General features: G+C 40.8%; 1 protein-coding gene across 7 annotated transcripts in view; it reads left to right on the top strand.

Moving 5' to 3' along the window:
• Positions 1–24,736: 24,736 nt before the first annotated feature.
• Positions 24,737–27,816, top strand: part of TMX3 (thioredoxin related transmembrane protein 3) — a 53,842-nt gene continuing 50,762 nt past the window's right edge. For all 7 annotated transcript variants that reach the window (XM_054723664.1, XM_054723670.1, XM_054723667.1 and 4 more), the window contains exons 1-2: positions 24,737–24,880; positions 25,921–25,975. In XM_054723664.1, the coding sequence (XP_054579639.1) occupies positions 24,835–24,880; positions 25,921–25,975 (101 nt within the window). In that variant the 5' untranslated portion in view covers positions 24,737–24,834. The remainder of the gene's footprint in view (positions 24,881–25,920; positions 25,976–27,816) is intronic.

Raw genomic sequence — 27,816 nt, 5'->3', positions numbered from 1 at the left:
AAAGTTTTCTATTAACCTATAGAGCTCTCTGGAATGTGTACTCGCTAGCTCTCCCGAATAAACTGTTAAACCTATTCTTTTCATTAGGCGGTTTAAAATGATCAAGACAAACCTGGCTATACTCCATTGTTAACATTACTTCTTTCCTTGGACTAGACAAATTATTTCTAAATCTCAATTTACAAACAAACATCAAATCAATATTTTGATTTAAATCATTTATCAAGAGATAGTATATCTTAACGAATAATAATAGTTCAGCTTCATTTTACAAAATTAAAAACAAATTATCTAGTAATGGAGCTGTCCAGATTTTGCCCACGCCTGTGAAATACAAAGCAAATGGAAAGTTGGCCATAAGGACTGTGGAGAGAGCCAAGCCAGACAGTTTGGGTCAAAAAGCAAAATTTTTACCCAGTGCTTAAATATTAGAAGTTATTCACAGCTGCAGATCATTTGTGCTCTACGAGTTCTAAGAATATGGTGCTGAGTTTAGCTTTGTCCTAATTATCTGGTTTGGCTGCCGCTGCTGACCGGCTTTTTAGGCTTATTTCCAACTTTCCATTTCACCTTGTGCTGGCAACAAAAAAGGTTTCAGTAAATAAATCCATTTGAGTGGATAAATCTTCATTCTGTTGAATGGGACTAGGTTGTGTACAAGGCTCTGGCGGGCTGTGACTTTGATCGTCCAGCCAAGGCATTCGTATTGGGGGTCGAGAACTCTTGGATCCTTGGCTGATATCATGGGGGAAGAATTTGATTCTGCTCCTCATTACATTTGATTGTGTACCTTGTTACATTAATCTCTAACCTTGGACATGTGCAGAACGGAGACAATAAAAATCCCAACAACCACATGGTAAAACAATTATTCTAAAGTGTTTCAAAGCAGGAGGGACCTATTTACCTTAAGAGACCCTGACCAGACATTTAAGAACTAAGCATCTTGAGAATTCTTAGTTCCAAATATGTTCTGTGTTTATATTTCATAGTAACAACTCATATGTGCAGAAATGTAAATTTCCCTCTTTTCTAATGAAGCAACTCAACTTCCAGGTGACCTCAATTTTGACTCCTACTTCCATTGATGGCAGAAAGCTCTATTTTTCCCCAAATCAAGGTAACTCAGTCACTTCCAGGTTGAAAATAGAGATTGATAGATATCCAAAATGTATTCATGGCCACCTGTTTGCATGGCTCCAAAGTACTTGCTTGCCTGGTACCACTCCTCCTTATTCTGTATAGCAAGTGGTCCCAACACCCTGTTTTACAAGCTCACCCATGTGATACAAGCATTAAAAAATGTATTCGCGATTTCTCCAAACCTCCCTCTACTTTCCTTTTTATAGGACTTACCTAAGCTGCAGGAAGCAAGGGGTCGGGGAGGTGTGTAAGTGTCATTCATCCTGAGCCGGAGATGTGAGCACCTGATTTCCGAGCCATCTTCAGTCATTGCTGTCTGTGGCATGAGACATCCTGGTGATTTTAGGTGTTCAAAAGGTATATCTGCCATGGGTGTCACTAGTTCCTTATGGCTGCTCATCTTGACTTGTCACACATTCTACATTTTCTCATTCCGATACTCTTCTAATGACTCCCTCTCCCTGTTACAGGCTTGGGAACTCTGGGTTGCTATGGATACAGCACCCTGGAGTATATCAAAGTCTAAAAGACTACCTCCAGGCCCATTTGCCTAAACACCATCCCTTTGGCCATTGATTATTTAAACAGATTTACTGTGAATCTCCCAAATCTATCACCTTCCCACTCAGAGGCTTACTTAATCTACAGCATTAATACCAATCTAGGTTCCCTCAGAAGTCATTAATACCAACAATGACTTCTTTAGCCTACAGACTAAAACTTCCTCCTTTCATAGTAAAGCAATAAGTATTTTATAATTTCAAATAATATTTCATCTGTTCCATTGGCCATAGCACTACATGTTATTCCATGGGGCCTGACCTTTTCCCAGCTTGGAGACCTTAATGTGGTAGGACTTCTTCTACACCAGCTCAAGGCTCCCAGACATGTGTCCTGGTAGGTTTTTAGTAGTAATATATTTATTAATATTTTCTTTGTGCTTGGAGATTTTTTGTCTTGTTTAAGAAATCTTACCCTGCCATGCCATTAACTAAACATTTTTTCAGTTTAGCTTTTTATATGCCTGTCATCTATGCAGAATATTTTTAAGATGTGCGGTAGGAAGCCAGTTTCAATTTTTCCCATAGGGGTATTACCCCCTACAAATTCATTTACATACTACTCAGTAATCTAGTTATAACATAAGCCTTAACAGGTGGTTTTCTTGCTGAAAAAATCGTGAATCATTCCTCATTATTTATCAAATACAGTCCAAGGTCATTGGCATTTCATGTAAAATTGATTATAGTGACAGCTTCCCCCATACTCTCCCACTTCCTTATGCTCTAGAGACGCTAAATTACTTAATTTCCCAAATGTGACATATTCTTTTCTTAATGAATTTACCCTTAACTTATAATAGTAACCAAGTAATTATATAGATTCCTTGCAGCTAAAGAGAAAAAGTAAGCAGCTAATTTAAGGGCTAATATTTGTAGGGCTGAAGTATAAAATAAAAAACTCAGAAGAAGGAGAATTTCAGAAGTAAAATTTTTGCCTGTAGAGATAAAAGTTTCAAGATAGCATTTTTCTTCAGAGCAAAGAGGATAGTGGGCTCTCACCAGTTCTAAAGCACACATCACAGATCCTCGGAAACCCTGAGACTAGAGGCTGTGTTTTCCTAGGCGCAGTCTCAGTGTGGTTTGGATTAGGAAAGAAGCATACCACCTTTTGGAGAAAAAGTTAATAAATCTTCCAATGGCCCTTTAAATTTCTTTTTTTAGAGTAGTATTCCCAGCTGAAAACACTTAAAGTGTGTTTTTAGTAATCTCCAAATGTGTTATCTCCTCTTCAGGTGATGAACTGCATTCAGAAATCAAGTGAGGGTAACCCTAAGGATCCAGAAATTATGCAAAGTTTGATCCTTTCAAAAGAAGCTCTGACTGTGGTAGGACTATGTTGCATGGCTGGTTTCCAAGCATTCATCTGGAGTCTATTTCTAAGGATTAGGACAAGATGTCATACATTACATGTAATATTTTTAATTTGCTATAAGTTAGGAAAAGTATTAAAGGTCTATTCTCTCCTATGTTAGGTAATTCCCATGACTTCAAATAACTTGATTGAGTGAATGATAGAAATACAGAGGGATTGTTTTGTCATCTTAAGGAAGCCCAATAAATGGTACCCTTCATCCCTACCAGAGTTCTGAAAATAATAAAAATTAGGTTAGGAATAAGGCCATTAGAAAGAAAATACCATCTTTGTTTTTCATAAATGTTGTAAGAGGTAGCATGCAGGAGATGAAATAAGCTGTAATCCTGGTCATAGAAGAGGTTACAAAACCACATGTTTTCCCTACAAGAGCTGGGCCCTTTAAGGATGATGTGGTCAAAGGAAGACAGAATGTATGTTGCCTGTGGCCAGGCTGGGTCCCAAGGAGGGAAGCAGAGGATCTAAGCTGAAACAAGCATAACCCGTTTCTTCTCAAATTCACAACAAGTCCATCACTCCCACTTCCACCTCTTGCAGAGTGACTGAGAAGGTAGAGAGACTAGGAGCATTGAAGGATCGCCTCTCCTCCTGACTCCAAAAGTGGGGAAGGAGATGCCTTCCCCAACATTGCTCAGCTTTTCTCTTAGCTTACTGGACTCACGCCCTGGTCCACAGGGTGTGGCTAGTCTTCCAGAGGAATGGAAACAAATGTTGATAAGGAAGTCCTGCTTCAGCCTTAATTGAATTGCATCCCTGGACTCAGAAGTCTATCCAACAGAGCAGAATTGAATGCCACTACTGCTCCATTGGATAGACTTCTGAGTCCAGGTACCGATTACAGTTGTATCACTAATCACTCAAACCCCATTGGTACACAACAATGACTTCTTAATGCTTACAGAATGACAAAGTGTGAGTGTCTTGTCTCTGCTCCACCTTCTTCATGGCCTTGACCAGGGCAAGTTGACAACTGGGGGTAACGAGTGCCATTGGCCAGAGGACTATATGTCATTCCATGGGGCCTGACCTTTGTCCAGCCTGGAGACCTTAATGTGGTGGGATTTCTTCCACAGCAGCTCAAGGCTGCCAGACAAGTGTCCTGAGAGAGCCAGGTGAAGCCATATGGTTTGTCCTGATCTAGCCCAGGAATTTAGGCACTTCACTTCTGCTGCATTCTATTCTCTACAAGCAAGTCATTCAAGAGGAGGGGACCTAAACCCCCAATTCTCATAAGAAAAATATAAAAATATTCCCAAAAATGTTGTAAAACCTCCACAGTCCAATTGTTATCAGTGTTGATTTTTGTCTCATAAGGATCTGAAGTTAGTCAGAAGAATATATGAACTTCAAGACAAGTCTGCCACCAAGACTGAAAATTACCTTTGTTCTATCTCCTATCAACAGTGTGTCCAGGTAATTCAACAGAGCACATCAGAAGCACTTCAATGAGATTAAATGACAATAATAAGGTCTCCAATAATAAAATTGAACAACATAGAAAGGTCCCTTATGTTGAATATAGTTTCTCATTAATAAAATTTCCAGTAAAAAATCAAATACCTGCCCAGCTGGCTTGGCTCAGTGGTTGACTATTGACCTATGATCCAGGAGATCACAGTTCATTCCTGGTTAGGGCACATGGCCAGGTTATGGGCTTGATCCCCAGTAGGGGGCATGCAGAAAGAAGCCAATCAATGATTCTCATCATTGATGTTTCTATCTCTCACTCTCCTTCCCTCTCTGAAAGCAATAAAAATATATTTTTAAAAAATCAAATACAAACACTGAAAGTTTACAACTTCAAAACCTTCAAAATCCAAAGGAATTAAATTCCAAATTAAAAATTTCTTGCTCCTGTAAGTTAAAAGTTCAAAAAAAATTAATTCCTCCCCAATTTTTTTTTCTGCTAAAAAAGAAAAAAAAAGATTCTTAATAACTGGATAGAAATGAGTTTTTTTCAGCAGCTGCAGGATAGAAAATTGCTTTCTGAAATGATGAAAGTTCTTCAGGCCTCAAAAGTTGTGTTTATTCAATCTCAAGTCTTCTATCAGCCTCTGCAAAGATCTGAGAAGTCCAGATATCTGAAAGGACACAGATCCCTGGAGCTTACTCATGCAAGGCTCTAATTAAAGACAAAGGATATGATCCATTAGAAAAAGAATGGAGTCAAGGCAAGCCCTAGGCTTTGGGAGACATCCAGGTACTAACCCCCGGGGACTTTGTACACACACTGATGTGCTGTCTGGATTAAACCACCAAGATGTGTGCCATGAATCTAGGGTGCCCGGGAGCTCCAGACAGACGTGCCAAGAGAGATTTTTAATGCACCTCTGATCACATGCTCAGGCCAGGATGTGTAACCCATTATGCTAGTTGAAAAATCTTAAGAAAACAAACTAGTCCTAAAGTTCAGAATTTACACAGCACATTATAAATTCCATTACCCTTATCTTGGTCAGGAGTCAAAACCAGATCTCCAGGCATCCACAGAAATAAAGATAGAGCTTTTATTACAAACCAGCTTATAAATTTCCTCATCCTACAGAGTTTCTCTTTTAAATAGTTCAAAGATGATCACTGCAATGTCCTCATACCCAGCAATAATGCTCAATAATGCAAAGTGCAAATGAAATGAGGTATGCCTGTATACATTACAGGCATACCTCAATTCAGAAAATAAAGCAATCTGCAACCCCTAAAGCAGTTAAGCAGGCAAAATTTTGTACCTGTTACCTAATAGTAGTGATGCCAAGGAGCATGGCAGATGCCCAATGGTAGAGGGAAGGGGGTAGATGGAGAAAATTATTGCTTTCGGCTCCATCAGAACATCCAGCTGTCTTTAAAGGTGGTCCATGACCAATCAACTTAAACTTACATTATGGATACGTTAGCCATCAGGAAGTTAGTTCTGGTGTGTGTCCATCTTATAGCCAGGCACAAACCACTTCCGCCAGAGAGAGGTATATGGAATTGAACGGTCTATTGTGGATTGAATTGTGTCTCCAGAAAGATATACTGAAGTCTTAACCCCTGGTTTCTATGATTGTGACCTTAGTTAGGAATAGAGTCTTTGCAGAAGTACTTGAGGTGAGGTTGGTTGGACTGGAGTAGTGAGCCTTTAATCCAACAAGACTGGTGACTTCATAAGAAGGGGACAATGCCACTTGAAGACAGAGGCAGAGCTCTGAGTGACACACCTATAAACCAAGGAATGCCGAGGACTGCCAGCCACCACCGCGTGCTGGAGAAGAAGCATAAAAATAGTCTTTCCCTCAGCACCTCCAGAAGGAACTAACTTGGCAGAGTCATCTTGATATTACAATTCCAGCCTCTGGAATTGGGAGAAAATAGATGTCTATCATTTTAAACCAGTTCATGCTCAGTTGTTAGATCACCCCTAGATAATGGATACAGGCATACCTCATTTCATTTGCACTTTGCATTATTGAGCTTCACAGATATCGCATTTTTTACAAATCAAAGGCCAGATCATGACGTGCTGTATTGCAGTGGTCTGGGACTGAACCGCAGCATCTCTGAGGTCTGCCTGTACCCAGCCTGACTCCGTTATTTCTGTTTGACTGCTGACAGGTTTTAAGCCCCTGCTTCTTCTGCTCCTGCCCCACATCTGGGAAAGCAGATAAGAATGCCCAGGGCTCCTTCCTTTGGCTCCAGCAGAACTTGAAACCACCTGCAGGAGCCCTTGCTCTGGCCACACTAACCACAACCTACCCTCTACCAGTCTCCTTTCCCTGCTTTCTGAGGCCAGTTTTGGATTTGCTGTGAGTCACCCGGTCTCACCAGAAATCCTCATTATGTGGGTAATAAACATTTTTATAACTTCTCTGTGTCTCACTCTTGATGTCTGGACCACATTTTAGAGAGGTGTCCTTTCCCATTCCTCAGGATGGCCAAACATATCTGCCTGATGGCCAAATTGAAGCGCATGCATTATTGGCGATCCTATCCCTGAGTCTTATTTGCAGCACAATTCTATCCCATTCACCACATTCAAAACCTCCTCATTTCTATTTCCTGCTATCCCAGGGTGGCACTGAAAGTTAGTTCTGGTTAGTGGCAGAGGCATCGGGTTTGGTTATGAAGAAGAATTCAATCCCTGGATCAGTTGCCCCTGCTAAGGAAAGGGCCATGTCACTGGTTCAGCCCATGAATGTCCGCAAAGGCTAGCTGGACCCGTGGGTACAAGTTTCAGTGCTGGGAACAGCCCCACAGCAGGGCATCCTCTGGAATCATGGAACCAACTAGAGTCCTGGAGAATCAGAGCCCACATTGAAAATCTTCATGTGAGAAGCCAGTGAGCGGTGGGGGAGCTGCAGGGAATGCGTTACTGGGCGCCCAGATGCTCTTCCTTGCAAAATGCACAGATGACACCTTCTCCTAAGAATCGCCCTCAGCCAACCAGGAGCCATGCACCTTCCAGGTTACTCCTCCCCACTGTCCGAGGGCAGATTATGGCCAATAACCAACTGAAAGGGAGGGGGCATACAAACATTTACTCTTTTGCCTCGAGCTAGGGCCAATTTTTGTGTGCAAATGATGCTCTAGAGCTGGGCTGGTGAATGCTAGCCACAAGTCACATGTGGTTATTGAACACTTGAAATGAGATATGCTATTTACATGTTGCATTTCAAAGGTTTAGTATGGAAAAAAACACACATAAGCTATCTCATCAATATGTATTACATTGATATATGCTGAAATGACAATATTTTGTTGTGTTGGTTTAGGTAAAATGTGTTTAAAGCATCTGTTTGTTTTTTACCTTTGAAAATGTGGCTACTAGAGAGTTTTAAATTGCATATATGGCAGGTCTATACTGAGTGTATTCTTTCTGGGCAATATTGCTCTAGAGCTGCCTGTGGAATCAGTCTGAATCTCATCTCCAGATAAGACCACCTTCCTGCTGAGCTGGCTTCCCCTGCCCTGCCCTGTTTCTCCATCACTCTTCTCCAGAGAACACTCCTTGCTAAATCGCCAAAACAGAATCCCACCTTAGGCTCTGCTAGGAACCAAACCTAAAACAGTTGATGTTTTCTATTAATTAGGTCTTCAGTGCTCTATAAGTAACTAGATGTGATATAGGTCATCACATTAAAACTATGTGAAAAAAAAGCATAGTGTATATATAATAACTAGAATTATGGCATCAAGAAATGATTGCATTAGAATGACATGCTTAACTTACACCATTAGGTCACAATGTCAAGTGATATGTGTGGAGGAACGAAATAAAAAATGATTTTGATCGGAATGCTAGAAAAACACAATCTAAATCATACAGGTTGTATAATACTAGCTCATACTTGGTCGAAGTTAATTCACTCTCAAGTTGGGAAGAGAGCTTCGTGTTTTACAGATGCCATTCCTGGGCTCAATATTTAAGATTATCATCATTGCTTTTGAGGAGCAGATGAAAATGGACACTTTATTAAAAATGTAGGAACCCATAGGATGTGATAAGGATTCAAATTTTAAATGACCTTAAACTTCAGATCTTCTCAAACATGACATCTCCTGGGAGTTTTGTACTTTTGATAAGTGTTAGTCCTAAGATATCCTTCAGAACTATTACTCCAAATACGTATTTTGAAAACAGGTGTTTTTAAAATTTTGAAAATTCTTGTCTAACTTAACTATATTATACGGTGATAAGTTATTGTTTTGTATAAGAGGGTATCGTATTAAGCGTAAAAGAGATGCTAGAAAGAGTGTATCTGGTCACTGAAGAGTTGACCTCATGAGAAAAGTGATTAAGCAAGTTATGTTTCTAACAAGCTGGCCTGCATAGCCTCACACCACCACATGATGTCGCTCTAATGCAAGGTTCCAAGGATGGAGGGAAATCACAAGAAACTGTCAAATGAAATACAGTCAATAATATTGTGATAATTTTGCATGGTGACAGATAATTACTAAATTTAGTGTGGTGATCACATCACAAGGGACCTAAATGTTGAATCATTATATTGTACACATGAAACTAATATAGTATTTCTTTTATTTACCTCCCATTTGTGTATTTTTTTATGCCAGGTATACATAAAATAATACACAAATGGGAGGTAAATAAAAGAAATACTTTGAGGATGAAAATGTTCAGTTTGAACTATTGTAAGCAACACAGATCTTACAATATCAGGTGTTTCTAATTGGTGGGTTTACATTAAATCTTGTCTCACTTATCTAAAAAAGGGGTTTCTTGTTGCAAAGCTCTGGACATACACAGCAATTTGCAGTTTGTTCAGGACACCTGGTGAGAAGTGTGAGTAGTTTAGGAAACCAGGGGTCTGTGTGCACTCCAGTTTCCTTACCAGATCTACCATCATGCCAAATAGAGTACATAAAAAATATATACCTGGAAATCATGGAGTGAAATTTTAGAACATAAAATTCAGATATAGATTATTAAATTTATGGATTATGATATAATCTCACTACATAATACATAATATATGGAGAAATTGTAATATATTGTTCATCTCTTATAATTTCCCCATATAACATAGAGCTATATTATATTGCCAATTTATTTTAATATCCTTCTATATATACAACATATATATATACTTAATCTATAACATAGATTATAAATGTATAAAGCTTACAATAAGAATAGATCACCTACAAAGAAACAAGAATCAGAAGGATACAGACATTCCAACAAAAATGGACACAAAAAAACAAAGAGTGGCATATTTTAAGTATTTAAGAAAAGAATTTCAGATATAAAGTCATATACCCAAGCAAATGTCCTTTTAAATATGTTGTTATAATAAAACTATATTGTTATAATAAAATAAAAATATATGTCTACAATATAAGGCTTCAGAAATGTTTCTAAACAAAGACTTCCTTATAAACCTTCATGAAGGAAATATTGACAAGTTGCTGAGAGAGACATGTCATCATGAAAGTGTCATGTGGTCTAAAACACCAAATCTCAAAGATATTCAAAAGAAATAATATCCATACTCAATTCTAGAAAATACCAGCAGGTCGGGGAGGAAGAAGACAGAGGAACTACTTGTCCTTTTCACACACTCTGTCTCCGTCCTGCCAAGTTTGTGGAAAACAAGATGGAAAATGTCTCAAGAACTGTAACTAAAATGATCACGTGTTTCTTTCAGGACCGCGCTTAATCAGGTGAACTCTAGCTTAAGGAACTTACCTGAAAACAGTGACATTTATAAAAGCCTGAGAAGAAATGAATGGGGGGAAACTCATTTTCAGAATACTGAATTAGGAGGCATTGCTTACTCTTAAAATTGTGACATATAAAACCCTTGGCATTCATGGATTCCCATTCGTGGTTTAAAATACGTGATGCATAATATCTATCAGAAACCAGGTGATGAGGGTGATCTCTTGCTATTGTCATCTGGTGGCATTCAAGACACACTGCATCACACTGACTCGAAATGCAATTTGGACTTTGAAGATAATACCTACATCGGTGCCTGATGTTTTTGTTTTATCTCTGCTCGGATGCAGCAGCCCTGTGTAATAAATGCACTTACAGACACTTCTCTGGCGTTTGCCTTTTCAGGGCTGGATACCTCCTGTCATCCTGGGCCTCTTAATGAGCCCTGGAACCTGGGGCGGCTCACTATTCTCCTCTGCCCCTCCCAGAGGACAGGTGTCCTTTTGCTGCTATAGCAACCACTGTGAAATGCTTTCTGTCTGACTTTTTAAGCTTCTTTGTAATATGGGGGGTTTTTTTGCAAAGATATTCTAGAAGCTTTCAGCTCTTTCAAAATCTTGTTTCAAAGGGCTGGGCTCAGTGCATAATAAATCTTTACTATAAATAAAGTGTGAGCTTTGTTATTTCCCCATCTGCATGTGTATCTGTGACCTCTCCTGGGAAAGGCAGGCAGGTCTTGGGTCAAATTCGGGAGCTGCTCAGGGCTAGCTCTTTGGTGCTGAAACACAGGGTGCCAGCAGATGTCGCCATTCTCTTTAGTAACAGAAATTCAAACCTAAAGCTCCTTTCAGGCACAGAATCTATCTTCGCTCTTAGGAAAACAGCATCACCAAATGGAAGGAGCAAACCCATGCAATCAAGTGTCAATCAAGTTCCTTTCCAATAATTGAACTTAGAGAGGAGGTTAGTTAGGAGGCCTGTTAAGTAAGTTCTCATTATAGGGAAGTTATTGCTAGGTTATTTCTTAAATCTCAGTTTACTCATCTACAGAGGTTACTAAGTCCTAAAAGTTGAAGTTGGTATGAATGAGTTAGATAGTAACATAAGGGATGTGCTTTGGGTGTGGTATGCCTTTGACAAATGCAAATTTACCTTTGCTTCAAGAGTGTAAGAATTTATTTGTCAAAGCCCAATTATGAACAACTCGGCCCCAGGTAGTCAGTAGTTTGAACAAGATAGTCAACAAAAGGGCAGATCCTAAATATTTTATTAGAAAAGTATTACGACCCCAATGAAAGCTCTATTTTCAGTGACTCTATCAAACATCTTGAAGTTTCCTAACCTAGGACTCGGAGTCCAGCCTCCCTCCCCTGGTCAGCCTCACAATGTCCACTCTTCCCTGTCTGCTCTGCTGTTAACCACACAGGAACTGCCATTCTCAAAGGGCCTTAACCAGGTCTGTAATTGCAATGTATTAAGGAATCAATACATGTCACGCACTCCTCCCCTCTCCTTTATTTATGTTTTTCATGTGTTTCTTAATAAGCAACACATTTTAAATTCTGAATCTGTGGTCTCATTTTCCAGGACAAAGACAGAACACGTAGGAGCTCTGTCATGGGTGTCTAACTTTCAGACCCATCTCATTTTTGCCCCTTTGCTGTCTGGAGCTGACCTGCCAGGCTTTGGCACCATTTCTGAGCTGTTTTTAGTTCAGAAAGACTTTTGAATTCACATAAGGATCATAAACTAAGTCTGCCTGGCCTCTGTATAACCTTTTCCCCAGCTCGTCTATTTCTACACAGTTCTCCTAAATTGGACATCTTCCTTGCCCCCAGGCTGGATCACTCTAAGGTTCTCAGGCCAAGGATGGGGAAGGGCTCCTGCCCTTATTCCATTCACGTTTAACTGTCATGGCCCCTGGTCTGTAGACTTATCACTGGAATGACTCAAAATTACCATCTTCCATTGAAGTGGGTCACAACAGGCCTCCCCAAGATCTGCGACTTTGTAGATTATTTGAGCTAAAGGCAACTGAGACTCAAGAGAAACTTTTACCTTTCCCTTGAAGAATTTAAATTGGGGGGCCTTCCTCATAATAAGAGTTATTACAGAAATAGCTTTTTATGGCCTATCTGTATGACAGGACAAACATCTAACTACTGAACATCTGCTCTTCTTATCGTCCTGCAAATGACCTTCCTCCCCCACCACAGGCCCAAGGCACCTGACCTCATCCTGAGCTCAGAATGCCATATATGCCTCATTTTCCCTTTCTATCTCTGAACCTACCATGTATGTGGGATTCCCATATGTATTTATTAACTAAGTTTTATTATTTTCTCTTGTTAACTTATCTCATGTTGCTTTAATTATTGACCAGCCAGAAGAACCTAGATAGGAAGAGGAAAATTTCTTCCTCCCCAAAACTCTCCATAGTTCTGTGAGTCATGATACCCTGAAACATTTCAGTGAAAGCGGAAAAACTTCAGCCCTGGATAGCTGAAACCATGGCTTATCCGTGGTCAGGTCAGAGTTACAAAAGAAAGATAACCAGGAGACGTTTCTTGGAAAAGCCCTCAAGAAATGCCAAACCGCCACTTAGGGGAATAAGACCTCAAGGTCTGATGACTATTTCATGAGCCCTTTGTAGGGCCCTAGAAATACTAGAAATATTAAAATGCACAGGGCACTCACATAAAAGCCTGGACTCCAACAAACTCCAGCCCCCATGAAAGAGGTTCAAGATGCCTCCTCTGAAGCAGAATTTTTCTGAAATTAACTCTCCCACCCTCTGAACTTTAACATTTGAATACTTGAACATATATCCAAATGGAGAAATTTCCTCAGAACAACCTTAGAATATTAAAGTCAGAGGACTGGGAATTATTTTTATTTTTAAAAAAATGGAAAATATTTAGATTCTAAAACTTAAATCTGGAAAACTATAGTCTCCTTTGATATAAGATGCAATCACAGTTTTATAAGAAAAAAACTGTTTACTTCAAAAAGAGCTTGGACTACACTGATTCAATATAACTTTCATTAAAGGGGAAATGGTGTTCAGAGATTTCAGTCTTAGGGACAATTGTCAGTTTGAAGGGCTTCCCTCCAGATGAATTTGACAAATGATGTATACCTGAATTAACATTAATGTGTAGATTATATAACAAGTATATATTTATAGAGACATGTTATTATTAATAAAACTAATTGTTTTTCCTTCTGCCCACTGAAATGGCCTAGAGGCCTGGCATCCCAGATGGGGCCAGACTGATAATGAAGAGGTAAAGACACAGGAGCTCTGTCTTCTGTGTCTTAGAAAGGTTGGATTGTGACAATATGAGCATCAAAAATGAGATAATGAGCCCTAGCTGGTTTGGATCAATGGATAGAGCCTCAGCCTGCGGAACTAAGGGTCCTGGGTTGGATTCCGATCAGGGGCACATGCCCAGGTTGTGGGTTTGAGCCCCAGTGGGGGAGTGTGCAGGAGGCAGCCAATCAATAATTCTCTCATCATTGATGTTTTTATTTATCTCTCCTTCTCCCTTCCTCTCTGAAATAAATAAAAAAATATTTTTAAAAAATGAAATAATGACTATAGTTCATTAAAGTAATTAAATCTTCTAAAGTCCTGAGTCTGTGATACATAAAAAGATATGTGTTTCTTCATGGTCACAGACAAGAATCTAAGGTTCTTTATATCCCATTATATTCTACTGCTCTAACTCTCTAGAAGTGAGTAACCTCATTAACAGGAATATTGTTTGACTTCCATAATTGGGTTAGCACCTTTCATCCCCAGGGAGACTTAGAAGTAAATATAGATATTTTTATAAAAAAGAAAATAGAGCGTTCCATTTATATACATTTATCTTTGTAATAGGTAAGAGAACCTGACTTGTTTTAATGACAGCCTTGAATCTCGCCTAAAACACTTAATCAAGGAATTTATTCTTATGAAATCTAACATTTTATATTTAGTATTAAAACCCCAAAGTATAACAGGTACTCTTATATTACTCTTCTAAAGATTTTGCTTATTCATTTATCTTCTTTCTCACTGGAATTAATTTTTGTCAATGGTGTAAGATTTGGATCCAAATCAATTGCATTGTTTTTATGGATGTCTCAGTGCAATAAGTTTTTTAATTTTTTTAATATACATGTATTTAAAAGAGAGGAAAGGAAAGGGAGGGAGAGAGGGATAGAAACATCAATGATGAGAGAATCATTGATCGGCTGCCTCCTGCACACTCCCTACTGGGGATCAAGCCAGCAACCTGGGCATGTGCCCTGACAGGGAATTGAACCCTGACCTCCTGGTTGAGGGGATGATGCTCAACCACTGAGTCATCCTGGCTGGGTACAGTAAGTTTTTTTAAATGTATGTTTTCTCTTTATTGCTATTTTAAAGAAATACAATTAATTTTTGCAGAATGACCTTATACCTACCTATTTTGGTAAAACTTTATTCATGTTAATAACTTACATTAATTTTTTTAAATTTTCAACATAGTCTTATCTATAATTAATTACAGTTTCCTTTCTTCCCATCCTTACACTATCCTTTTTGCTTCTTTGTTTTACTACACAAGCCAGGACATTCAATGCAATACTTAATAGGTGTGGTAATAATAAACTTCTTATCTACTTCTGATATTAAAGAAAATTATCTTATTTTGTTTTACCTTAATAACAATGTTTGATATGTTATTTGTCCTTATTAGGTCTCCAGGTTTTTCCCAACCCTTTGAGCATGATAGCACCCATAGATGATAATTTTTAGGGTGCATTGATGTAAATGCATGAGGTTGCTCAAAGACTCCACCTCCAAATATCATCACATTGGTACTTAGGTCTTCAACATATGAATTTGAGGGGACACTATCCAGTCTATAACTGCAACTTATAGACCAAATGGGATAGCTTGGGTAACAGCCTCTGCAGTTCCAAGAAGGCTTATTGTATAGGCTTCTGGTCAAATATGACTTTGTCCAGCTTATTTAAATGGATTGGGCCAAATAGTATCCTTAAACAAGGGGTATGATTTCTCCAAAAGCCAAATAGGCCTATTAGACATTGGGTCTCTTGTCTATCTGTGGGGTAGGGAGCAAGAACATTTTATTCCTAATGGTTTGCAGTGTATGGAGACACTCCAGCCCATGTAATCCTCCCAAATGTTATAGTCTATGCGAGGTCCTAGATTTTTTTCAAGGTTCATTACCCATCCTCGATTAGTCGCATGATTTATGATGATGGTAAAAGTTACTTAGAGCTTGATTTTCAGTTTCAGATAAATCATAATATCTTCGCAATAGTGCACTAGAACACTGTATAGTTGTATTACACTAGACCTGCCTCAGTAAATTGTGACAATACACAGGGGAGTTCAAATATCCTGGAGGCAAATGTATATTGGCAACCCTTCCACATGAATGCACATTGTTGTTGACTCTCCCTAGCAACTAATATTGAGAAAAATGCATCAGCTAGGTCAACTGCAGAAAACCGGTCACCTTTAGCTTGTTGAAATAATCTGTGTAGCAGTTGAATAGTTTGGACAGGCAATAGGGTTGCTGCTTAATGGAGTCGCCTACAGTCCACGGTCAGCCTGCATGATCCATCAGCCTTCCTCACTAGCAACATCAGGCTACTGCAGAGTGCATAAGCACTAACACTCCTGCATCTAACATGTCCTTAATTAGGGCTGTAAATTGTACTGCCCTAGGCATATGGTAGTATTTCATATTAACTGTTTCAGTAGGCTCTGGTAACCCCAACAGCTCCCATCATTCATATCCAACTAGTACTGGATTTAGGGCAGATTTACAAGTTATTTTTCTCATTTTACTCAGTAGAGGAAGCAATTTTTAGCCAGTCATTATATCCGTACAAATTATACATTCAGGTAAAGAAGACATTCCCACAGTATACTTTTTTAAGTCATATATTTCCACTTTTAAGGAGACTTCAATTTCTTTTCTTTCTTTCTTTTTTTTTTTTAATCCTCACCCAAGGATATTTTTCCATTGATTTTTAGACAGAGAGAAGCGAGGGAAAGACAGAGAGAAATATCGATGTGAGAGAAACACATCAGTTAGTTGCCTCCTGCACCAGCCCTGACCAGGGCCTGGGCCTGGAAGGAGCCTGCAACTGAGGTACATGCCCTTGATCCAGATCAAACCCCTGGACCCTTTGTTCTGCAGGCTGACACTCTATCCACTGAGCCAAACCGGCTAGGGTGAGACTTCGATTTTTATTTCTTCTACAGCAGCACCTCCTGATTCCCCTAAATAAGTTCTGTCACCCCTAAGGGGCTCCTGAGCGTGCCTCAGCAGTGCTCCTCTGTGGGGCTGACCTAAAATCAGCAGGCATTTCATCCGCATATTTGTAAGAGGCCTTTGTTCTCCCCAGGGTTTTATTCAGGAGACCCTGTCCCCCATGCATTGCTCTTCTGCCATTTCACAACTGGGTCCTGAATTCTTGCCCTTTTCTTGTTTTGATTTCCTTTCTTTTGTAAATCTCTAACCTTTGTATTATCTTAAAGTTTCACAGGAGGAAGCTGGGATAAAAGATCCCAAACTGCCTCTTTTATGTCCTTTGAGGTCTTAAGAGTAAAATCACATATGGTGTCCAGGGTCATGGGGCTGTTCTTATCATAACCTGGGTGAGGAGCATTCCACTGGGAGCCTGTCTCACCGTCGTACAGCTAGTCCAGTACTGACTACAGCAGCAGCATTTCTGCAGCCTCAGTAGACACTGACATGTAAATCACAAGGGAGGGGCAGCGCCATTACCCTACTCTAATAAGAATGTCCCCTTAGTCCACTCCAGTCAGCAAGGACTTCTCCTTGAACTATCCCCCCAAAGACAGCAGCCAAAGGAGCATCCCGATGAGTGCAAACATCACCCTTAACAGTGTTCCAAACCAGGAATGCTGCTACTTGATCTCAAATTCTCAGGAGCCATTTCCACAAGGGTCATCACGAAATGCAGCATTTGCCTCTGCTTTGGCACTGAACAGCCCCTTACTGACTCCTGCCCTCTGCCATTGACTTGTCCCACTTGAATTATCCTCTTAGCTCCAAAGGGTCTCAGCTGACCCATCAGGTGTCATGGTGCCCAGTTTCCTCTGGTCAGGGCTCTGCTTGCCAAACAGAGAGGATGGAGTTTAACTGAGGAGACTCTGAACTTTCACTGTTGCTAACGTGGAAAGTAGCAACTAGAAACTGATTGAGCCAACTTGCCATCCGTTTGCACTTGTCTTCCAGTTTTGCTAGCTCCTGGCATTCAGGTTGTCATTTGAATATTGCAATGGAAAGTCTTATCAGTAACTGATTTCAACACCTGTACTACTTCAAATCATGTATACCCTGGCAATCACCTCTGCATTGATAGTTCATTTTCATTCCTTATATCAGAATCATCCTTTTCCTTTCTAAATAATGCCTGTCATCTACACTAATAAAAGAGAAACATGCAAATTGGCCATGCCTCCACAACACCCACCAGCCAATCAGGAGTGAGTATGCAAATTAACCCAACAAAGAAGGCAGGTTAATTTGCATACACAGGCACTGAGTGGGTGGGCGGGATGGGACACCTGCTATGAGGGGGAGGGCGGGGGCCAATGGAGCTACAGGATTGGTGCTCTAGCTGGAACGGAGAAGACTGAAGGCTCCGGCCAGAGCGAACACTGAAGGCTACGGCCAGAGCCAAGACTGAAGGCTCCAGTTGGAGTGAAGATGGAAGGCGGCAGCCAGAGCGAAGGCCTGGGTCCCAGGTGCCGGAAGAAAACTGGTGCCGGCAGCCGGGGGAAGGAAGGCCTATTGCACAAATCTTCGTGCAACGGGCCTCTAGTGCTTTTATGCATGAAATTTGTGCAAAAGTAGGCCTTCCTTCCCCCAGCTGCCAGCACCAGCTTCCCTCTGGCACCCAGGCCCCGGGCTGGTTTCCCTCCAGCCCCAGCTTCGTCCAGAAGGACGTCCGGAAGGACATCTGGTCTAATTAGCATATTACCCTTTTATTATTATAGATGAGTCAGAAGTCTTCTAAGCAATCTCACCTGTAATGCCAACTTTGCTAAAACAGGATTCAATAGTTAAGAAATCTAATAGCAATACAAATCTATAATTTGTTAGAGAAAAAGGAAACCATCTAACAACAGTACTGAATTAAAATTTGGATTGTTGTCAAAGGCTATCTTGCAGCATGGGGCTGCTGAGGCCTGGCATAGGCTCCTACCTTCGCATACTATATAGGTCATGGCTGTAGGCACTACCTCTTTTGTAGCAGGGACCACCTGTATGTGCATAGAACACGCTGGAACTATGGGGTCCAGAAATCTCGCTGGGTTTTTCATAGTTTGCTGGTCACATAGACATAGTCCTGCTACAAAATCAGCCTCAACAGAAGAGCTCTCTGGAGGCCTCACCAGATGTAAAACATCAGTCTCACTCTTACCAATAAACAATGCTGATGAGCTGATAAAAAAAAAAAAAAAAACACCCTAAAACTCTTCAGACCCACTGTTACAAAGGCAACATTATTAACCAGCATGTTTCAGGTACTGGGAACAGAGCTTAGTGAATAGCAGGAACTTGAGCAAAACAGCTCAGGGTAATTCCAGAACTGCTGGAAATGAACCTTCTCAACACACCATGACAAACTATCTTACTCTTCCTAGCTTACTATTTTGATTGTGAATTAATATGTATCAAATTCTTTTATCACATTTATTTAAATGATTACACATTTTTCATCTCTTATCAGTTACTATGGAAAATTTAAGACAATTTTTCTCCCTAATGTTAAAGCATGCTTGCATTTCGGGGAGAGAGGGGCAGTGAAACAACAACAAACACCAATTTTGTCTTTTTTGGTACATTGTTCTATCTGGTTTGATCATATTTCATTTGCAATTTTTTCCACTTTGGTTCATGATTGAATTGACCTGTATAATTGCTTTCTCACACATGCCTCCTCTGGTCTTGTTACTAAGTTTATAATAACCTTATTGAACAAATAGGGGAGTGTTTCCTATTTTTGTATTCACTAGAAGAGTTTTGTTACAGATTTTTAGTTCATAAGAGTTGGATAGCACGTGTTCTTTATGAGACAATTTCAAACTTCTGATGCAATTTCTTTAATGGCTATCCAAATATTTTAGTCTTTCTAGCACTTAGATCAGGGGTGGGGAATGTCCAGCCCACAGACCATGAAATCATTTGGTCTGGCCCTGCCAAGGCATTAGGGGTGAGTTAATTAAATGTTTGACCAAATATAGCAGGCTAATTTTTAAGTTGATAATTTTGTATGGCCCACGAATGATGTTCTAAATATCCAAATGGCCCTTGGCAGAAAAAAGGTTCCTCACCCCTGTCTTAGATCAATCTTGGTAAGTTATATTTTTAGAACTCTTTGATTTTGTTACTTTTTCATATATGCTGTGATAGTGTTATTTATCTTAACTTCTGTTGTCTATATTTATGTTCTTCTTTTGGTCCCAATATCATCAATGCAATTAATATACTGAATAAGCAATAATGTCAAAATAAAATATAACTGCTTGTCCTCCCATCATTCATTAAACATTTTTCAGAGTGGGACTTTTCCCCCTGACCCTGTATGAAAATTCTAACAAGCCGATTTGAATAACAGTTCTAACTACCTTGGAGTTGAAACACAATCTAGCCCTAGCTGATTTGGCTCAGTGGATAAAGTCTCGGCCTACAGACTGAAGGATCCAGGTTCGATTCTGGTCAAGGGCACATGCTCGATCCCCAGAAGGGGGTATGCAGGAGGCAGCTGATCAACGATTCTCTCTCATCATTGATGTTTCTATCTCTCTCTCTCTCCCTCCCCTTTCCTCTCTGAAATCAATAAAAATATATTTAAAAAGAAAATAGAAAACATACCTAATAATTGGCATAACCATTCCCATTATTGACCATAATTCTAACTAGATTTACCATAGACATGTTTTCCCCTTCCCCTCCTAGGGTCTGTTTTAGGCTGGAAACTTGCAGTGGGATGGGGGTCTTGATTTACTCCTTCTCTTTGCCTTCCCCAGCCAGCTAATTGGGACTTCACTCTTCAAGGGCTGGCATGCAGAGGGGGAGAATGGGGTATGTGCAGGAGCTGTCTTACTTGAACTGTCCCAACATTAAATTGGCTTCCATTTCTCTGAGTGTGAAGGATGACTCACTCAGCCTGCCTCTTGGAAGGTGTCCTGATGTCTGGACATTTGTGATGTTTTTCTCACTTCCTCATCCTCTCTCAACTACTCTCAGTCAATTTCTGAATTCATTGTAACAAAAATTTGTCCATGTTATTGGTTGGATCAAAAGACATACTTTGAGACTTCTTTGAATCTCTCCCTTGTATCTTGTTTCCTTCTCTCTCTCTCTCTCTTTTTCTCTCTCTCTCTCTGTCTCTCTCTTTCTCTCTCTCTCTCTCTCTGTCTCTCTCTCTTGCTCTCGCTCTCACTCTAAGTGAGTTAATGTATGTAAAGCATTTAGAGAACTGCCTGAATATACATACACCATATAAGTGAAAATTCTTATAACCCACTAGGAAGTGAACTGCACTGGGTCCATTTTTTTCAATGCTTTGTTCTCGTGCAGAGAACAGTTTCTGGCACAATAAAATAATGTTCCTGTTTATCTTTCACGTTTTTCCTTTTTTCTGTTATTTCTCTTCTTAAGGAGAAAGTTTAGTTCACCAATATTTTATTTTATTCTAAAATTTAAAAAAGCATTTGTGTCTATAAATTTCTCTGAGTGCTGCAAATTTCTCTCATGCAGATTTTGCTGCATCCTACAATTTTAATAGACACAATTTCTTATTTCATTCCATGTATATTTTGTTTCAATTATTATTTTTACAAAGATACTATTTATAAGTGTTTTTAAATTTTGCAATTTGCATAGTTTTATCTTTTGTTATAGATAACTTAATTATGTTGTAGTCAGATAGCATGCTGATAATACCACACTTTTTTCAAACTGTTGAGACTTATATTATGTTATGTGAGTTAGAGTATGCATTCCCTGCTTGCTGAATGCAGAGTTCTATAAATGTCCACTTTGTTTTCAAAGTTTTGGTCTCATTTGACATCCCAACAACTTCAGCTGCAATGCTTGGTGGTAAAACTTTGGAATTTATATTTAAATTCCCTAGAGTGGGTGGAGCAGCGTCTACTACAAAGTCAATGACTACCATGACCACCACCAGGACCACCTCCAACACCAACCAGCACCACAACCACCAGCACCACCACAACCAGTATTGGCTTTACCTTCCATCGAAAACCAGTGATATCAACTGGGATTAATGACACTGTTCCCGTCGGTTTGCTTCTACACCTTTTACTTCGACTGTTAATTTGATCATAACTCCCATGATGACATATGGTCAGCTGGCCGGTCTGATCAACAAATGGAACCTTGAGTTAGAAGATCAAGAGGTCATCACCAGGTCACCCAGGTCAGTGCTTGGGACTGTTCATTGATTGGGAATAGTTAGAAGATGACTATTTTACATGGAAAAGTGGAAAAAGTGAAATTGAATCAGAAAAGGCTGGAAAAAGAATTGGATTTGGTCCTGCTGCAGTAGAAGGAACTAGAAAATTTCTTGATCTCTTTAGAAGAGTCTGGGAAGGACAATGGATCTATTTATGCAAATTATGTAGATGAGGAGTGTGAGAGGATTTACAAAGTAGCAGAAAACACAGGTGCTCAGCTGAAATAAATGGCCCAGGATCTGAAGGACAGTATTGAGCACCTGAGTATATTTGAAAGACCTGCTGACACTATTGATCTGCCCCAGCAGATCTGCAGAATTCTGAATGTATAGATTCTCTACAGTGGATCAGCCAGAATTCAGGCTGCTACAAAGGAAGGTGGAAGCACAGGTTTTCCAAGATTCATTTTCACCAGCAGCAACAACACAACGTCAGGATTGCTTTCTATTGAATGACCATATCTTCAGCATGTTATACATTATCTACAAATATTGGTGACATTCAATAGAGCAGAAATTAACAATTGATATATAACTTTTGGTTGCAATGAAGTATGTGGGTTTTTTTTTTTTTCATTTAAACATTGTATTGTTGAGAATTATACTGTAGTCTGGCTTTTAGTATTAAAATCAAAGTGATATTAGCCTGTTTGTCTAGACAGCAGCCTATTACATGTTGACTGTTTTGCAATTTGTATCTTACTCTCCTAGATTCCATATCCTACCACCAGCACATATCCTTCTCACTTGAACCAGGTCATAAATGCTTGCTAAAAAATAAATGCCAGTTAGTCTTTGATGGGTGCTTGTTACATAGCAGAAGTAGATCAGTCAAGTCTCTCTCCTCAAGGGAACTTACTGTCTAGCTTGAGATATAATGAATGCCTATCTCTATAAAAGCAATATAGATAAATACAGAATTACAGAAAATGTGTTATAGAGATTCAGAGACAGGAGGAAAAGTTAGGGTTGGTTTGAGACTTGGATTAGGTTATTTTTGAAAGGGTAAGTTTCAGGCAATTTGTTTATTTGTTATATACAGTTACCCTGGTGTTTTCACTTGGTGTTAGCATATGATTTATAGTTATTTGTTTTTGTGTATTTGTTCATTTATTTTTCAAAAAAAAGCCTTGTTCTTACCTTGAGAACAATTTGATCTCTTGTATTTCATGTTTCACCTAAGTCACAAATAAAAGTGATGTTCTAAAAACAAAACAAAAAACAAACAAAACAAAAAAACACACAAAAAACAAAGCCCCAAAACAAAAGAACACCAGCTCTGGAGTCTGAGACTTTGTTTCAAATAACAACTTCATCCTTTTTAGATATTAAGAAAATTATCTCCTCTAAGTCCCTGGATCCTCATCCATAATATATTCTGCTTTGAGAAGTTTGAAGAGGATTACATATTTATGCATGTTAAGCTTTTAGAATAAACTAGACCCAAACCAGTTTGGCTCAGTGGATAGAGCGTCGGCTGGGGACTCAAGGGTCCCAGGTTCGATTCTGGTCAAGGGCATATGCCTGGGTTGTGGGCTCAGTCCAATGTGCAGAAGGCAACCAATCAATGATTCCCTCTCATCATTGATGTTTCTATCTCTCTCTTCCTCTCCTTTCCTCTCTGAAATCAATAAAAATATATTTTAAAAAACAAAACAAAACTAGACGCTCACTTAAAAATATCTTTGAATCTGAACGTCTGCATTGGATAATATGCTATCTAATCTAATAATAGACAAATATGCAAATTGACCGCACCTTCGCTACGCCCAAGCCACGCCACGCCCACCAACCAATCAGGACGAGTATGCAAATTACCCCCAACAAAGATGGAGGCTAATTTGCATATCAAGACAGCGTTGAAAGAAGCCAAGAGCTGCAGAAGGGAGCAAAGCTTTGGAGAAGCAAGCAAGCGGGGGAGGGGGGGAGGAGAAGGGAGGAGCGAAGTCAGGGCCGGGGGCCAAGGGAAAAGCAGGAGGGCTGGAGGAGAAGGCTGGGCGGGCGACAAGGGCGGAGCGGAGGTGGGGTAGAGTGCAGCAGGAAATCCTATTGCAGGATTTTTCCTGCAACGGGAACGCTAGTATTATATAAAAGGGAGGAAACTTAGGGCTTACTCTCAATCAGATTATTTAGCTTTCTAATCATGGGGAATAGCAATGTTTATGAGATTTCTGCGTGTTGGAATTTTGAACTTAAGGTGAGTCAGCTGACATCACAATCCATTTCTGTTCTCACAATACACATTCAATAACTATCTAAATACTGAAATTTTATGTCCTACAAAAATTTCATTTGATTTAGATGTAGTGACTGCTGCTGCTGGAACCATCCTATAAAACTTTGTCGCTTTTACAAATCATTTTTGTTGTGTAGAAAAACAGCAATATATATTTTATAGCAAGTACTTTATCTCTAAAAGAAAACATAGAGGAACAAATCATCAAAAAATATATCCTATGATCAACTTCATTTTTCCAGGTTTCAAGATTTTAAAAAAATTAAGGTATTCCTTTACTTGGCAAAAATGAGCTTTCTATTTTAAGACAGATATCCTATTTTGCAAACAGGTTCATAGACTGTTGAAATAGTACATGGAGGGTCCCGCAGCAAAATAATCTTTCTAACCATTGCTAGCTACACCCACCTCTGCGGGAATATGATCCTTCACTGCACTTCAGCAGCGAGGGAAAAAACTGGCAGAATCCAACCTCAAGCTGCGCTGCAAGAATCTACCTCATTCTTCAAGTTCAGCCGGAAATGAACTTCCCTGAACCGCACCCAAGCGGCACTTGCCGCTTCGCCCGCCCGCGTCAGCGACCTCACTCGCGGTTCCCACGCTCCCCGAGGCCACTGAGAACGCCAACCTTCGTGGACGAGACTGCGCACGCGCCCCAGTTCTGCGCGTGCGCTCTGGTTCCGCGCATGCTCAGAGGCGACACTGGAGGCAGGGCTGCCCCGCCCCTGCCCTCAGCACCCCGCTTCCCTTCCGCGCCCGGGTTCCCCTTCCGGGAGCTCAGGCGGCCGCCGCTACTGTCTTTCCCTCGGCTTGCAGCTCTCTTGCGGCGACCATGGCAGCTCGGACACGCGGGGCTGCCTTGCGGCTCTGCGCCACAGGTACAGGCCTGGCGGGGGTGGTGCGGGTGGGCGCGGGGACCCTCCCCGGATGGGGTCGGGCCAGGACCGGCCGCGGGGTCCGCCGAGATATCCCTCACCGTGGCTCCTTCCTCCGACGCGGGCTGCCCGAGACCAGTGTCACGCGCGGGAAGGATGCGTTTTCCTCCGTTCGGTTCTGGTTCTCGGGGTGGCAGGAAGTTTCCGGAGCGCTGGCTCCACTTACAGGCATGAAGGATGCTACCTTCCCAAGGTGCAGCCACTCAGTGCTTTGGCTTTAGGTCCCGAGTCTTTTCCTATGGGAAGAAGAGGGCGAGGAGAGGGGTGTCCCAGAGCAGAACAGACTCAGGTGCCCGGTGGAAAGTGCCCCGAATATGGGTCGGCCTTTGCTCAGCCCCCCGCGCCCCTGTTTCTCTCTGGGCTGTTTTCACTCAGTAACCAGGATGTGCCAGATCCTCTTCCGGAATACGTATTGGTGGTGGAGCTCAATATCTATAAAATTGGGACTAAAAGCTAATCGTTTGGAAGACCTTAACCAAAGAACGTAAATGCATATAGGGACACAGGCAATAGTGCGGTGAAGACTTGGGGAGGGGAAGGGAGTGGGAAAGAGGGGTTACTGGAGGGAAAATGAGACATCTGTAATACTTTAAACAATATAAATTTTTTTTTAAAAAAAGCTAATAGTATGTGGAATGGTATTTGGAGTTTATACCGAGGAGATCACTGGTATTAGAGAAAAAGGAAAAATAACGATTTCTATCCCTATTCCAAAAAGATGGCATGTAAAAAGGAAAAATGGGATGAAAATGGAAGTATATTTAAAAAGAACCTCTGTGATTTACTAGTCTTTCTCAGTACGGTTGCATGCAAGGTGTATATTAAACATTTGACCTATTTATGCTTTTTCATCACTTGTGCCCTGGGATGGTTCAATGAATTTTTTGGTAGATTGATAAAAATCAAAAACATTTTTTAGATGACTGAGCTTATAGTACAAGCCAAATGATAAACCAGCATTTATTGTATGTTTTTTCTTTCAGTTTTTTTACTTGAGATGGCTTTCTGTAAAGGATATGTAGAAGATTTAGATGAATCGTGAGTATATATTTTAAGTAGTATCTTCTTCCCTCTCTGCATATTTGTATGAACCTAGTCTTTTAATAATAGAGCCAGTAATAACCAATGCTTATAAAGCACTAATTTTGTTCAAAGCGTTTTACTAAGTTGTAAGACTTTAAAAAGTGCCAAACTCATCTGTGTTCTCTTTTATCATTTCACCTGTATTTGTTATGTTTTTCTGCTTTAATCAGTAAGTGGGTGCTGGAATTTGGGACCATACTGTGTTTTTGCTTTTGGTTTTTTACAGTTCCGCAGCATTAATCACAAGGCCTTGCTTATAGTCGGTGAGGAGTCGTGCTCCAGACCAAAACCCAATGTGTGATCTTTCAGACAACTGTAAGGCTTTACCTGGCAGGCCTCCAAGGGGAAACGACTCTCCCCACACTCAACTCGGTGTACAACCAGTGCCCCGCAGTCTCTAGAGGGAGTTGTAGTCATAGATTCGGGCCTCCGGGGCCAGCCCAGCCAGCTAGGCTACATATCTGCATTCCTCGCCCACTTGCCTTTTGGCAGGAGGCAGGGGGCTCACCTAAGGCATTTCCTGTGCACCTCTGCAGAGACCTCCTTACTGAGGGGCTTGGCCGAGGCACTTTGCTCCACCTGGACTCAGCTCTTGTCCCTTTTCTCCACCTTTCACCTCCTGTCCCTTTTCCCTGGCCGTCCCTCTGCCCAGGGTCCATAAAGAGGCAGAGGCAGAAGAAGCCTTTGGTTCACTGCTCCCCTGTATGTGCTGACCCGCCTGACCCTTGCCTGGCGTGGTTCCACTTGGGAAAAGGGAACACTGAGGAGCTGGCACCTTTTTTGTGTGCCCCTTGGCTTGCATCATAGCAGTGAGTGAGTAGATCCTCCTTTGTTACTTTCAGTTTGACTTGTCCTGCTTACCACCTCCACATGACAGCATTGCTATAGCAGCAGGGTGGTCAGTTGAGCCCATTGCTGTTGTGACAAGCAAAAGCCTCAGGGTCCTAAGGGGCGCTTTATCAGCCATGCCAGTGGGTATTGGGGAGTACCAGCAGATTGTTTACAGAAACTGTTTGATTCTGGGAGAATCATGGTCAACAGGGAGGTAATCTCCTTAAATGTAACTGAAGGTTAAAGTCGGTGGTACAGAGGCAGGCTAAATAGCCATCTCAGACTGTGAATAAAAAATAATTTAAGGAAAGGGGGATGGGTGATGGGGTTATCCAAAGGGATGGGCTAAACAGCTCTGAGCCAAAGGGTATTGGGTCATGATGGCAGCAAAAAATGTATTTAGGACAGTAAAATGAAGAAGGGCATAGAAGAAGCAACAGGAGAGCCTAGGCTGGGCTGCTTTGGCTCACTGGGAAGTCAGAGAAAAGGGAGCCTTGAAGACAGGTTCAGGGGGAGAGCCTGGGACAAGCTGCTGCTGCCCATTGCTCCCCTGGTTGCAAGTCTCATAGGGCCCCTTAGAGGTTGGGGGGATACATGCCTGTGGAGGAATGGCATGGGCGTGCTCTTTGGAGAGAGAGTGCGCACTGGGTCCTATGTCTTGAGCATATTTCTCTCTCTTGCGGGTGGAAATAGAGGTTTCAGGGGAGAGTCTTAATAGAATATTCATCAGTTTTCCAGATGTGCTCTTTAAGCATGGTGTTCTCCATCAATTGGTTGGTGCCAGGGCAGGGGGTCATTAGTCAATATAGTTCAGGGGTCCTCAAACTTTTTAAACAGGGGGCCAGTTCACTGTCCCTCAGACCGTTGGAGGGCCGGTCTATAGTTTAAAAAAAACACTATGAACAAATTCCTATGCACACTGCTAAGTCGGCTGCTAAGCAGGACAGGCAGCGGCGGCAAAAACA

This window comes from Eptesicus fuscus, chromosome 12, assembly GCF_027574615.1.
Source record: "Eptesicus fuscus isolate TK198812 chromosome 12, DD_ASM_mEF_20220401, whole genome shotgun sequence".
Taxonomy (NCBI): domain Eukaryota; kingdom Metazoa; phylum Chordata; class Mammalia; order Chiroptera; family Vespertilionidae; genus Eptesicus; species Eptesicus fuscus.
This window is presented reverse-complemented; position numbering and strand designations above follow the sequence as displayed.